The sequence below is a fragment of the Rhea americana genome, unplaced genomic scaffold (genome assembly GCF_003343005.1).
Source record: "Rhea americana isolate MKP2758 unplaced genomic scaffold, rheAme1 scaffold_54, whole genome shotgun sequence".
In the NCBI taxonomy this organism is placed as follows: Eukaryota; Metazoa; Chordata; class Aves; order Rheiformes; family Rheidae; genus Rhea; species Rhea americana.
Window position 1 is genome coordinate 1,850,158 of NW_028186690.1, and position 15,970 is coordinate 1,866,127.

The 15,970-nt window shown below is 36.4% G+C and overlaps 1 protein-coding gene across 1 annotated transcript in view; it reads right to left on the minus strand.

The window, feature by feature from the left end:
* The window catches only part of NRCAM (neuronal cell adhesion molecule), a 58,534-nt gene that overhangs the window by 5,108 nt on the left and 37,456 nt on the right, over positions 1–15,970 (minus strand). The window contains exons 26-29 of the mRNA XM_085318508.1: positions 7,801–7,866; positions 7,160–7,285; positions 5,935–6,087; positions 1,550–1,681 (exon numbers count right to left, since the gene is read on the minus strand). Of these exons, the coding sequence (XP_085174634.1) occupies positions 1,550–1,681; positions 5,935–6,087; positions 7,160–7,285; positions 7,801–7,866 (477 nt within the window). The remainder of the gene's footprint in view (positions 1–1,549; positions 1,682–5,934; positions 6,088–7,159; positions 7,286–7,800; positions 7,867–15,970) is intronic.

Below are 15,970 nucleotides of genomic sequence, written 5' to 3' on the forward strand. Positions count from 1 at the left end.
ACAGTAAGAACTTCCACAAGCTGATGACGTTACCAGCATCCAACTGCCTTCTACACTTTTACTCTAGCTATGTTTTACCCTCTTCTGAAARATGGCTCACTCCAAGTCTTCCTCTGCTTTTGTTTTATCACTTCACTTATTCCACCCTCCTTCTAACTGTCCTTCTCATTTCTCTCAACTAATAGTCACTTCTCCTATACCCTCTCATTTTCTCTTAACAAACTCCAAATATTAGGAAAAATAACTGAAATTTCTTCAGCCTATCATTCAACTTTTACATAACACTGCATTCCTTAATCATCTGGCAAAAGCTTTTGGGTCAGAAGCTTCCCTTACTTTATTTTTGCTGTACTACAATTCTTCATCTGTACCATAAAACAATGAAATAGTTAGACTTTCTGGGCAGAGTAGGAGTCTTTTATTTATCAAGGTGATTTTATCTTCTTGTAAAAATCACCTGATATGTTAAGTTCTGCTATGAAAGATCTACCTATACACAGAAGAAAATCTTTAAATGCTCACTAACACTAGTTTTCAGAAGTGCTAATTGAAATAAGGCATTGATCAAAAAAGTGGCAGAAATTAAAATATAGTATGGATTTTTTTTGTATTTGTATAAGCATATCCATTGTGTTCATGTTCAAATTGAAATTATACACTTAAAGTTAAGCTTGAGTTGACTTTGACAAATATTCCAATGCCTGGATACTTATGTAATTTTCCAAACTTTTGAAGTCTATAGTACTGGACAGAAAATTTCATGAAATTATTGAKAAAAGATATATAAGACACAAACACATGAATGTATACATATACGTCTTTTACAAGAAACACATCCAGAGGGATTGGAGTTTTGATAGAGGAGGCACATTCTATAGGTCCTATCTTTAATTACAAATTATGAAACATATTTAGCCATTGCAGGGCCTAACACTCAAATAAACTATAAAGAAAAACCCTTCTAAAAGAAAAAAAAATCCTAACCGGAGGGTTAAGACTTCAAATTTAGCTCCAACAACACAGAGCTTGAAGAAGACATAGATTCTGAGTAAATCCAAATTTAAGGAGAGTAGAATATTTGAAACAAAATAATCTATGAAGGCAATTTTCCTATGAAATGCTGTTTTCCCAGCACATTAAATAACAAGGCAGGTATGATCTGGCATGTTTCCAGGCCTTCAGACTAACGAAATTCTAACTCAGCTCAATTTAGTGAGTTAAACCCATTTGTGTTAGACTTCAGAAACTGGGGCATATAGTACCTGCTGGGAGAGCCCTGTATTCCCAAACAAAGCATCAACCATGCTAGGGCGGTAATGTATAATACCCCCCTCCAGGAAAGAGGGAGATACCCTTCTTACACTTAAATAGATTGTAATTTTCTACCAATAGGCAGATTGCTCCCAACAAGCCTACCAAATGACAGGATTGATCTCCCATATACATAATGTAAATGTCAACCAGCAACAAATCTAATTTCTTCAATAAAACTGAGATCTGTCCTACTARGATTACCAGCAATTTTTACTTGTATTATTATATATCATACCTGGATATTTGCCACCTTTATTCCTCCTTATGAAGCAAACAATCAGTAAAATCAAGATAAGAAGAGCCACAGCACACATAAGACCAATGAACCATCCTTGAGTAGCAATGTCTACCTGCCGACTTGCCATTGCTGCAGAATAAAAGAAACATGAGATTTTTTGCTGCATTTAGATGTCAGAGTAATTCATATAAAAGCCAGTATCCATTGTTCATTAATTACACAAGAATAACACAAGAGTAACACTCACTATGAAGATCAGTAATAAGAAAAAACATGGTACTACATTTKGGGAATATTTCCATTATTTAAAATGTTTGCAAGTACAAATACACAGAACTTCCTTTTGAATATATAAGCATTCTGCCAACTTAGTTCATCATTTATGCTTCGCAACTATTACTACTGCTTTGCACATCCCACATTGCTTTTCACAAATCTCAAAACTATTCTGAACCATTTTACACTGATTAAATTACTGGAATGAAATTGCAATTATAATTAATACAAACATTTGGATTGCATTCTCAAAATGAACAAAAAGCCAATACTCATTAGCTAATGCACATCCATTAGTCGAAACAGGGCAACAGATGGGTCATTCAAGACCTTAACATTCAATTTCAACTAGTAATCAACAACAAAGCATCCTTTAAAGCCTTATTAAGCATTATGGTTTCTTCTTCTCCTCAATCTCATATCTCATCCTACAATTTTCACGATTGCCATGATTCAACATTACTGTATGACCTTGCACAGTGTGACTGAGAAGCCCTTCACTGGCACTCTTTCTGTCCAGATCTTGACTCTAGTTGGAAGATAATGCAAGTGAGAAACAAACTACAGAGGAAACACTATAGTCTTTAACAAGGGCAACAATTCTATCTATGAGATTTAGGGACAGGAATCTTACTGTTAGTCTCCAAGACATTAGGTAGAATTTCCTGGTGAARCCTATTCCTACTGTCCTATTTGGAAACCCACTACAGAAACCTGACCTTAGGATTTACTGTTGAGATAAAATCGGAAGGGTGAGGGGAGTGCTACAGATAGAAGTCAACAAGAAATGGGAGGAAGGTGGACCTCYGCCCAACCTTATTAGTTCGTTCTCTACCTTTGCCTCTAGCCCCAAATCTCCTAGRAAGTGTTGCCCAACAGAGCTCTCTCGAGATGGGGAGATAGAGACAAAGATCCTCTTYCCACACGAATACGGAAAGTCACATGCAAAAGGCTTTCTATGCATACCTCACATGGCCTTTTGGTTCAGCATTGTTTTTTTCTGGCTTCATGAAATAAGGTAAGATGGATCGCAGTCAGTAAATTACCCAGGATTTTAGTAAGGGTCAGAAGTGCTTTGGATATCAGCTTAGTGGACACTTTGCACTAGGATGAGTTATACTTTACACCTTCAGTCAATCTCTTTTTTGGTGTCTTTGAGCACATTAGCTCTTACTGCAAAACATATTTCACCCAGATCTTCTCCTTAAGAGAGAACTTGTCCACTCAAGTGGTGGGGACAATGCGAGTACATAGCCATACTCCCAGAAACGTCGAAGTCCCAGAGCCCCATAAAGATTTTCACCTCTCTTTACAGAAGATACATCTTTAAGTGAAAGCTCATGGTGACATGTCCCAGAGAAGCTCTTTTCAATGAAGCATTGACAGTTTTCTAGCCCCAAGTCCTGGTGATAGAGCTTAACTCTCTCCCCTTCCAAAACTTGGACTCTTGGGAAGAGTCACTGGCTGGGGTCATCCTTTGAACTACATGGGCATTGTTTGGCAGACAGCTGACTGGCACTGGGCTGGCAAGCACACTAACAATAAAATATAGTAATATTCAGTTACGGGCCAGAATTTAAACTCCTATCTCAGTCTCACTTCACTTATCAGTCATGTATCTCAGAGCCTGGGATTGACCTAGTCTGGAAACATGGGCTGTGTGTGGTCCTAGACCCCTGAGGATTTTCCATGGGCTGTATGAAAACTAAAAGTACGTGTGACATTCGGAGATAGTACCTAGTCTCCATTCTATATAGAAATTTCATAGAATTACTAGGCAAAAATTAACTCTTTATTTTGCTGCCTATTTTTGTCTTTATTGAGCACAGTTATGATTTGATTTTCAGTTAAACAGATAATAAATTAATGTGTTTGGTTATTATAGGATTACATTTAGGAGATTTCTCAGACATTGGTAAAGACTGTGCTTTCTGATATTTGATAAATTGTTTCCTATATTCCTGACAATTTAAACCATTTTTGTATAAAAATGTCTAAAAGTTTTTTATATATGTGTGTGTATATACATATATATAAAGGCAATCTTAAAAAACAAAATCACAAAGGCAATCTACCTCTGAACTATAAATCAAATTAATACAAACTTTTGTTTCCACATTAAGGTTAAAATTATTTTGATTTTTACAAACGTGTGTTTATAATAAGGCATTAAAGGTTGTATAATAAATACTATAGCAAGACATAAAAGCACATTTAACATTCAAATGCAGTAAAAAGTAGCATTGAGCAAAACAACCCATGCATAAAAATAGGCAAGGTAGATGAGAAAGAATAAAGATGAAAACTTACTTATGCAGCTTCCTGTATTCTTTAACTTATTGTATTTCCAGCAGGAAAGGGTTTCTACAGCCTGTAGAACCCAGTGCTACTTTAAAAATGGCACATTTCCTGCTCACTCTAAACAAATTATCTGCTTCAGGCAGAAAGACATTTATTTTTGTAAATGCAGAAGCTACTAATGCAGGAATCAAAGCAATAAACTACACTGGTAGGCTCAAAAAATAAAACCATACACTATGAAGACGCTCTACAGGAATGCTTGCTGAAGAAAAAGTTTTGATAAAAGCCTCATATGCTAAATCTTGCAGTTTCCTTCCTTATTAGATAATTTCTTCCTAACTGGAATATGGACACATTCCATATTCCAGTATTTTGCTCTTTTGTCCATTTTGTTTTTTTCCCCAGTGTTTTAACAGCTTGGATCTGGGCTACAGTGTGATACAACATTTTTGTGCAAGAAATATGCTATGTATATCACTAGGGTAARAATCACAGCACTGTGCATCAAACCCTTCCTTGATCAAGATCAGAGAAGACTACCTTTAWACTCCCTTCCTCCTTAACTGCTCAAGGGCGTAAGACAAGGCAACTGATTCTTTCAGAGGTMTGTACAGGACTGCTTATCTACCGACTCAGTATTTTCTGTTCAGCAAGGTGCTTCTGGGGATGTTCCCATTTGGCTTGTTTTGAATTATACTACAGTCTTGATCCTTTGTTTACTGCTGCTTTGGACTTTGGATGTATGTTTGCATGAAGTTTTACATATCTGCTTTTATATCATTAGCTGTTCTAGGCATAAACAACCTCTGCATTTAGCCCATACATATTGCTTGGCACTATTATTTGGTACCATATTTTCAAAGCTTTCCTATAGCAACATGATACACTGTGAACAGAAATGGAACAAAACAAAGCAAAAAATTATGATTTTAGAAAGTACTCACTTTCAAACTGACATATTCATTGCCATTGTTATCTGATAATTATTTCATATTGTTCAGGCATATTTTCATATTTAAACTACTTTCTTAAATCATAATATTCTGTATTTGGTGAGACTACTGCTAAATAACTATGCACGGGCCAAAGTGCTTGGAATGAGCAGAAGTGGCTAGCAAATACACAACAAATGGCAACAGCTAACCAAGAACATGCTATGTTGGCAACAACATATTTAGCATAACATCAAAAAACTCCCAATAAAGCCCTCTCTTAGAGTTAAATGAAGAAGTATTACTAATTTGCTTATATTTGCTATAGAAAATATACGTAAAGAACTTGAAACAGCAGGCAGTTTGTGAAGTAAATATTTACACGAAACCAGTATGATAGGAAAATACATATTTATAACTAGAAATCCCGTAGCAGTAGTTTAAACAGATTACAGGAAACATGAAATTGAATCTGCACTTCTGATTATGTAAACATTTTAGATCAGATTTTGGTATTGAAAGTATACATTTTTTAAATACAGTAGTCTAATTAAATTATTTAAAACACAAAGTGGAAGCAAATGAAATAGTCTATCTCCAGTGCACAGCACACAGAGTGTGGGCAGTGAGCATCTTGCCCCTAATACAAATAACAGACAAGCAGAGTGTGTTGAAAGGATGAAAACATTCATAACCTACAAAATAAATATGCTGGCATTTCTAGCAATTCATAAAATAGTTCAACATTGCTCTAAAAAAGGAACATATACAGATGTCAGCTACAACATCTCTTTGCCAGAAGTCGTTCAGTATTTCAGCGCTCRGTCTATCACAATTCTGACTACGATACAGAACTGGTATAGTGTGCCTCACCTGGACCTGTCTCAAACACATCCTCTGAACTCTTAAAACCAGACAGGCCCTCAGCACCAACCCGGACTTTATATGCTGTTCCTGGTGTTAAACCCTTTAACACAAAGAAGCTTCGAGAACCATTTACAATTTCTTTTTTCCAATCTTCTTTGCCTACAAAAATTTTAGGAAAACAACATATTGGAATTTTATTATCTATGTGTTACTGAAAGCATCTAGACAAAATACTACCGATAGTTAGTTGACTAAGCTATTAGTTGGTTGAAAGAAGTAATTACTCTCTCAAAAATAGTAAAACCTTATATAAAATTATAACTCAAAATAATATATTGCATGCAATATCAAGACATTATACACGAATTACGAGAACTAAACATTTGTTCCATTGTACTACAGAAATTCTATTTTCATCTATTTTCTGAATTTTTCATGAATTTTCAATTATAGTAAACATGAAAATAGATTTCAATCACTTAATTAGATTACGATTCTAGTAGTTAGTCARTATTTATTTTGGTTGACAAGTTCGACTTCAAAATCTGAACACATCATACTTCCTGAACATTCATTCTCTTGTATCTTTTTCTAATAGAGTCTCAGCTACTTTTCTGAACAATATCCAGAAAAAAGCATTTATATTCCAATTTTTAGACTGACCATCTTTAGTCATGATTTTAGAAGGACAGTGTATTTGAATAAAAGTATTTTGGTTTTATTTACTGACTTTCTATGTTTGAATGATTACTAGGACTAAAATAAAAAAGRTATTAAAGATTGAAAAATATATCAATAAAAACATGCAAATTCATTTATATCTTTTTAAAGTTTAATTTTACTACTACAATTGTTCCACTTTGGTCTTTTATTTACTYTTTTTCAAACTGAAATGAACATAATTAAGAGAACAATTATATCCTGTTTAATTATAAGTAATCATATTTTCATACATGTAATTACTGCATGATAAACAATTTAAATCAATTTGTGTTTTTAGAAGTTCATGTTCAAAATAATTGAAAAAAATACAAAGGAATAAAGACTGATAGCTGCTACACATTGATGTTTATTACAATTAAAATTGAGTTCTCAATAAAATTAAAAAATAATTCTTCTCGACATTTAAGAGTGATCATGAACACTGGATCAATTTAGGACCACATTTACTACCAAAATATTTTAAAATGTATCTGAACACTTAGAATAATTTAATGAAATGACTTCTTACTGCCTGCTACACCATATTCAACATAAAAGCTCGCATGATCTGGTCCCTCATACTCCCAACTGATATTGGCATAGGTCTCAGCAGCAGCTGTTGTAACATTTCTGATCCTTGGGTAAAGTGGTTGCACTGAATACACAATAGAAAAACAAAGCAGAATATGAAATTGTGACTTCATATATAAAAAAATTGAATTTAAGAATCTACTATGCTAATTTAGACCATATTCAGGGAAAGTATARTATATGCATCATTGTTTCAATTTTGGGAAATTAGTGACTGAATTAGTATATATGGTAATTCAATCATAAACAGTTACTATACTATGAAATTAGAAAGTAGAATCTCTGTACTCTACTGAGCATGCCCTAATTCACTAAGATTGCCAAATACTTAAAAATTCCTAATTGCCAAAAATCTTCAAAAACATTATTTCTATTCATCTGAAAGTAAAGTGCACAGCCGAAAACTGAAAATATTCTAAGGGTAACAGGCAATGGCAGGAGAGGATGGAGGGTATAAGGGAAGTACACTTCTCCCTTTATTCCAAGWGTCATTGAATGCACTGCAAATGCCTCAGCTGCAAGCCCTTTACAGGATTTTACCTCTACTGTATCGGTAATGATAAAAAAGGAAGACAATACCCTTATAGAATGTTGGACGGACAGTATGCATGACTGGGGAGGTTGCAAAAAGGGTTTCTGAATATCCTTCATGATCAGAGATAGTAGGAAAGAAAAAATAAAGAGTAAAAACACTTTGCATCAGAAAATAACATTTAAGTAACACAGTAAAACCTTACCTGTTAAGTGAGTAACACATGCACAATCTAAGTTCATGCAGGATTCAATCAGTTTTACTTGTTAAAATATGAAATGGCTAATTCATACAATTCATTCAATGTTTTCATTTGAAAACAAACTGATTTTTGTGTGTACTTTTACAGAATATTCCTTCAATAACATTAGGGATTAACTGCATCTTAAGCATTYGTTCACCTATCAACAATTTCCTCAAACCCTAGAATACCAGATTTACTCCTTGCATGTTTTACTTTTTGCAGAGTAATCATAAACATCTTGAAGAGCAAGTGTTTTTTGGGTAGACACTATACTCACAGGTGGAAGGGGTCAATTAGCCATAGAATTTTATTTCTTGGCTCCAGAAAATCAGTTAAAATAGGATACTAACCAGGGATACTAATATTACAGTTCTTTATGTGGTGTTAAACAAAGAGAGAGAATTACAAGCCTAGAATTTCCAAGGGCCACTTTTACTCACACTTGTGTGTACATACAATTCAGATATAAATAAAAGGGCCTTGTCATATGAGTGATGTCACTGAAAAAATATTAGCATTTTTAAACTTGTATTTTGAAGACTAGAATTCTCAGCTGAGATTATATAAACCCTTTCTCAGAAAAAGGCATGTATTTTTATTATATACCTCATTACTAAATCAGTCTATGAAAAATTGATCTGTCAAAAATCTCAGGTACAGTTAACTACACTGGTGATGAAATTCACAACTAAAGACACAAAACAAAACTTGAAAAAGTTTGAATTATGACCAGGTAAAACTAATAAAACTAATAAAATTAATTTTTAATAGATTGAATTTGTGATGATCCTCTTTCAACTTGTTGATGAAAGCTTTCTTAAAATGTAGTASTAGCAAAATATCTGGAAAGCTAGTATGAAAATATTCTGACTTGTAGTATGCAAACCACTGGAATGTAAAAGGCTATGTATTTTAAGGTACAGTGTCTTATTAACATTTTCTTTCAAGAGTAGTATTTTACACAAATATGCACAATGTCCTTATCTCTGAAAAGCCTAATATTACTGAAAATAGATTTTAACAGTCTACCGCAGATACAAAGCAGATGTTCCTCAAAGAGCAAGACAAAATTATTTTTTAACGAAAGTGTCTCGTTACTGCAGTACTTTTTGCACCAGACATTTCTATCCTGCTAAAACCGTATCTTTTATGYTGGAAACCACATCAAAAATGCTTTTCAAAAGACCATAAAACACCAGAGGTGGAATTCTCACTTCAGTAAAGTCAAATAATAGAATTCCAATGGCTTCATATATACTAGGAAATAAAAGAGGCAAAGCCCTGTTCTCAAGCCAAGTGGTGCTGCACAGTTTGTATCCATGTAGTTAAATTATTTTCTCAAAAAAAWCCCTCCTGTATATAATCCACTAAAACAGAGTAAACAATAGGAGTACAGTGCCCAGAAAACTGTAATTTCTTAGTCTTTTTAAAAASACCTAAATAATAAAAATTGCATCTTAATAGATGAAATCTTCTTAATTGATAAATAATAGAGGATATCATCTTAATAGATGGATACATTTGAAAATGTTTTCTAGCAATTATAAATTTTCACAGTACTAGTTTACCAACTTCATTCCACTAATACAGATTGAAATGATGAATGAGAACTAAACTTACTATTCCCACCTTTGATGTTTGTATCATTAAAGTGTTTTTTTGTCTGTTATTCATTGTAGGTAAGTTGTGCTTATATGCTTTACATATCAGCCCAAATGCTTTTCACCAACCAAAAATAACAAAGAATACATTTATTTACTCTTTAAAATGAYCTCAGCAAAAATGAAATAGAAAACCACAGATTTAGGAAAAAAAAAACATTCAGATTACTAAATCAACAACAAAAACACTAAGAAATACCAGAGCCAGGGTGGTCTATGGAGAAGCTAATATGCAATTATATACAGTATGGTGACTTAAGGGATCCTACTTCTCTATGCCACTTCAAGGTAGTGAGAAGAAGGAATAGCAAATTCTAAATTTAGAAGGGTGCAGAGTCCTAGATCCTTCTTCATTTGTGCTTTGGAACAGGTGTACAATCAGGATCTTAGTATTTTTTCTGTGCAAGAAAGCTACAGGGTTGAAAGCTAAATATAACTTGTTCCATTTCCTTTCATTAAATYATGTTTTCTCAAACCCGTATGTTCTGATGTTTTGCCTTTGTCTGCCACAAGACACAACTGACTCACAGCAGAACTATAAGACTGATATTTGTCACCAGATGGTAGAGCCAGGAGAAACTATTAACAGTAGTGCAACTCTTGCACAGAAAGGTCCCAGAACTCCACCTAACGTCTCCCTCTGCAAGCCCAGGCACTTGTGGATGAAGTAAACTACCTTGTCTAGTGCAAAAGACTCCAAATATACACAGGTGCTGACACCCCTTGGCAWATTGCTCCAGTAAATAACTACCTTTCCTGGAAAAAATGGCATTTTATCTCCATCTTTTTTCTTTTAACTCAGATTTCCAGCTTCTTCTCTGATTAAACAGTTGTCTGCTAGATTTAATACCTACTAGGTAGTAAGTTTCTTTCAGCATATGCAAGTGCATGTAACAAGTTGGGTTTGAAAACTGTCTTCATTCTCTTGGTGTCTTAGTTTCCAAATCCTCTCAAGTGGATTTATGCTTACATTTCTCAGGTGTACTCTTACCCGATTCTTACCAGTAGCTGTTTGTACAGTTATCCTTGTGTAATATTTTGTCAAATTTAAGTTCTATTTTTTATTATTGAAGACAGTACACCAATGAATTTGTTCGGTAGCATATCTATTTTCAAAATCATCAATTTTGTTGTTATTCCTMTTTTTCACTACTGATCGGTCTTATTTTCCCAGCAGGCCTGCAAAGTTTGTTTTTAATCTGTTCCATGTGCCATATTTGCAACATGAATTGTGACACATGTAACATGTAAGACATGGCTGATGAAAGCCTGAAGTCAAAATAGTTGTATTCAAAGCTTGTTGCAAATTTTTCCAGCCTCTTGTCTTCTCARTCTAATTACACCACTGATTACAGATAACCTTTTCTTTCTTTGGTATCTTTCCTCACACTCTTCACAAATGCAAGATGTGTAATTGYCAGCTGGAAGAAAGTCTCAGTGTGCAAGTGTCAGTTGCCAAAAGGGAGAAAAGTTTTGTGTTTGGGAGAACTACTTTTATTTTMATTTTATTTATTTATTTATTTAAATCAGAAAAGCACTATGTTCTCTAGATTTGTTATCAAAAAGACTGACTCTAAAAAAGGTGGGGTTGGATTGTTAGTAAAATACAATTTTTACAAAAAAAGCTTCTTATTCAGCTACCTCCAGAAAATTCAGCTCTGTTTACCATGCTGTGATGCAACRCAAGATTTAGTTGGCATTTCTCAGCAGTTTCATTCTGGTAGTGAGATATGTTATACAAGCATTTGCCAATCGTTGAGAAAGAGACCTGTGTCCAAAGTAATGTTTTTCTTCTTCTTCTTCTTTTAATTAATTCCTATGCTTCTTTAATGCTTTTTGTATATTTAACCTTACATCCCTTTCAGGAACACAGTTCCTCCAAATAACACAGTTAGACCTGGGCTGCAGATTCAACAAATTTTAGTAGGATAGACATGAGACATGACAGGATTTTAGCAAGGATATAYTCTCTCTCAAGAGAGATCAAAACTTTAGCAAGTTTCATGGGATTCACCAGATCCCCATGAATAATGGCAAGTGATAAGTACACATTYAAAGGATAGTGTCAAATGAGAGAAAAGCTCTGAAGAAATATACCATAAAAAAATAGGTAATCCACATATGTAATGTGGAAAATAAATTCAAATGAAAAAAATACACAAGAAAAGATGAAGGAATAAGGTAAGATATTCTGCTAGAATCTGTAAGACAAACATAGAGGGGTTTTGCTTTTGTTTGTTTGTTTTTTAATCTACAACTTTTACGTTACAAAATTCAAGCCTCAAGACAAATACAAGAGCAAATTCCATATACTGGCATTAAGAGATGGGTAATTTATTTTTTATATATATATAATCAGCTTCTTACTCTCTAATTTCTTCTCTTGCATCTGGCTCATACTTGTCAGACAGATGTCAATACATAGAATCGGTAAGGTTGGRAGGGACCTCTGGAGATCATGGTAGTATCAATGCATACTGCTTATATAATATTGGGTATATGCATTGCATTTTACCTAGACAGTTTTCAGACACATACATTTAGAATACAAGTCACTAAAMCCATTTTTTTTTATTTGTAGTGTCATAATTTTTATAAGTCATGCATAGTATTACAGAGTTGGAAAAGGAAATGTAAATTGGAGTATAAACAGTGTAAGAGGGGAGCTTGCCCATATTCAGCAGAAAATACTATGTCTCACGATTTACTAATCTAGGCTTGTGAGAGAATGACATGAATGTCCCCTGTCCCATTAAGTTACCCTGAAATGTAGAGCCTAAGAGAAGACCAAAACTCAATTCTTTGTCATTTGCCAAGATCCACAGTATTTCAGTCATTTGATGCAACAGCTTTTCTAGTCCAAAGAATCTTTTGGTTAAGACAGTGGCCACCTTAAATGAAGACAGTAACTTCTTCCTTATCTTGTCTCCAGTTTGCGGTAGTATTCTGTCCCTCTAAKTTTTTTCAAGGTGTAATGAAAAATGATTCCTTTATCCAGACCTTTTATCCTTGTCCTCATATTCCACATTTTCATCTAAATGGTTATTTTACCTTATGGGAAAAATGCAACAAAGCTTGCTTCTCTACTTACTGATCTAGAAAAAATTGAGATTTTTTTTTTAAAATATCTACATCAGTGCAGTCATTATGATCAGAGAAACTCAGGTGGGGCTAATGTTAAGAATGTCAAGTGTAGCAGTCAGCAGTCTTGGTTATTTTTAAAGTAACAAAAGACTAAGCACACTGTGTGCATGTATGTGCGCAGGCACTTTTGTCTATATGTATAGTGCCAAGAAACGGAATGTATTTCAGACTACAGTAAGAATACTGAGACACCACAAGATTCTTAGACGTACTGTTATTTGCTTCCGCCCTCTTTTTTTTTTTTCCACTCTGAGAAACGTGTCTCAAGTAGCATACTTAGCCCAAGTTTAAATGATTTGAACTCTTCCAGGACTTTGTGTCTAATGTTTCTGACTGGTCCTTGGTAGGCTTTCAGAGGCAGGTACAACACTAGGCACAGAAATTTGACTGAATTTTGGCTGTCTGAATTTGGATCCTATTGTCTTTTTAGCCTCCAGAATGAATGAGCTTAACTTGTAAAAAGAAAGGATAACTGCATCACTCTAGTAATTCCAGTTGCTCAAAAACTGAGATGATGTTTTTGATAGATCACAAAACAGTTGTAAATATCTAAATTTCATATTCTATTTGGTGTGGCTTTGGGTCCACATTAATAAGAATGGATTATCAAGTGCTCTGCTGCACTTGACAGAGGAGAAAAATTCACTGCTGGGTATGGCTTCTTCTTAAGTAGGCTGAGTATTTCTGTCTTCTAAACCTACCTACTCACGGGACCAAATAATTTGGCACTCGATCTTAGCAATATTATCCTCCTTTTCCTTCCTGGTAGTCCCTGATCAGTAGTGAAACAGTTAATCATGCTGACACAAGTGACCACTGAGAACATTCATCTGAAAATTGAAGCAACTCAGATGTCCTAACAGATGTCATGCATTGCTTCCATTCTGTTTACTGTTGCAGAGTTTTCATTGCAAGTATAAGAGCTAGATAGTTAAAGGAATACATGAATTCTTCGAAACCATAAATGGAACGGAACCAAAAGGAGGCATCTGTTTAAGTTTTCAGAGAACCTAAACTGACAGCTCTGAAACATAAGCTGCTCCAACTGATCTTACAAATAAGATGCTTTCTTCTAACTAAGGACTGTGATACAGCTATAACTAGACCTCAGTTTCACATAGAGAATCCATTTTTCCTTGCATGAGTTTTTATAGCTAGCTACAAATGATAAGAACTTAATTTTCATTTTTGTCACAATGTCCAGGACTACACCCAAGTTTTACTGTACTGTGCTGACCTACCAGCTACCAGGGCTGATTAAAAAGCAGCAAGAAAGACTTGTCATTAAAATATACATTTACCAGAAATAGATTAGAATATTCTGATATTAAAATCTCCTTATATACACTTAGGTATAAAATACATTTATACATTATATATATATATACACACAGGTATCATAGAATCATAGAATCAGTAAGGTTGGAAGGGACCTCTGGAGATCATCTAGTCCAACCTCCCCRCTCAGCAGGGTCACCTAAAGCATGGTAGACAGGGTTGCATCCAGGTGGGCTTTGAATATCTCCAGAGAAGGAGATTCCACAACTTCTCCGGGCAACCTGTGCCAGTGCTCCGAAATTCCCCCTCACGGTCAGGCAGAACTTCCTGTGCTTCAGTTTCTGCCCATTGCCTCTTGTCCTGTCACACAGGACAACTGAAAAGAGTTTGTCCCCGTCCCCTTGACACCCTCCCTTCAGGTACTTGTACACATTGAGAAGATCCCCCCTCACTCTTCTCCTCCCCAGGCTGAAGAGGCCCAGCTCTCGCAGCCATTCCTCATAGGGCAGATGCTCCAGCCCTCTGATCATCCTCGTAGCCCTGAGCTGGACTCTCTCCAGTAGCTCCATGTCTCTCTTGTACTGGGGARCMCAGAACTGGACACAGKACTCGAGATGAGGCCTCCCCAGGGCTGAGBAGAGGGGCAGGATCACCTCCCTCCACCTGCTGGCAACACTCTTCCCAATGCACCCCAGGAGACCACTGGCCTTCCTGGTCGCAAGGGCACATTGGGCTCATGGTCAACTTGTCATCCATCAGCACTCCCAGGTCCTTCTCTGCAGAGCTGCTCTCCAGCAGGTCAGCCCCCAGCTTGTCCTGGTGCCTAGGGTTATTCCTCCCTAGGTGCAGGACYCTGCACTTGCCCTTGTTGAACCTCAGGAGGTTCCTCTCCGCCCAACTCTCCAGCCTGTCCAGGTCTCTCTGAATGGCAGCACAGCCCTCAGGTGTATCAGCCACTGCTCCCAGCTTGGGATCATCAGCAAAACTTGCTGAGGRGGCACTCTGTCCCCTCATCCAGGTCATTGACGAATAGTTTGAACAGGATGGGACCCAGTACTGAGCCCTGGGGGGATGCCACTAGCCACAGGCCTCCAACAGGACTCCTCACCACTGAAGACAACCCTCTGAGCTCTGCCATTCAGCCAGTTCTCAATCCACCTCACTGTCTGCTTGTCTAACCCACACTTCTTGAGCTTGCCTAGGAGGATGTTATGGAAGACAGTGTCAAAAGCCTTGCTGAAGTCACGGTACATGACGTCTACTGCTCTCCCCTCCTCTACGCAGCCAGTCATTCCATTAGAGAAGGCTATCAGATTGGTTAAGCAGGATTTCCCCTTGGTGAATCCATGCTGGCTACTCCTGATCACCTTCTTTTCCTCCATATGYCCGGAGATGACATCCAGGATGAGCTGTTCCATCACCTTTCCAGGGATGGAGGTKAGGCTGACCRGCCTAYAGTTGCCTGGGTCCTCCTTCTTGCCCTTCTTGAAGACTGGAGTGACATTGGCTTTCTTCCAGTCCTCAGGCACCTCTCAAGTTCTCCAGGACCTCTCAAAGATGATGGAGAGCGGCCTGGCAATGACATCTGCCAGCTCCCTCAGTACCCGTGGGTGCATCCCATCGGGGCCCATGGATTTGTGGATGTCTAGCCTGCCCAAGTCTCTAATCCTATCCTCCTCAAGCAAAGGAAAGTCTTATCTTCTCTGGACTTTCTCCCTCATGTCCAGGCTCCGGGATTCCTTGGGGCTGCCCTTGGCAGTGAAGACTGAAGCAAAGAAGGCATTCAGTAATTCTGCCTTCTCTGTATCCCTTGTCACCAGGGCCCCMSCCCYRTTCAGBAGYRGGCCCACATTTTCCCTAGTCCTCCTCCTGCTGCTGATGTATTTGAAG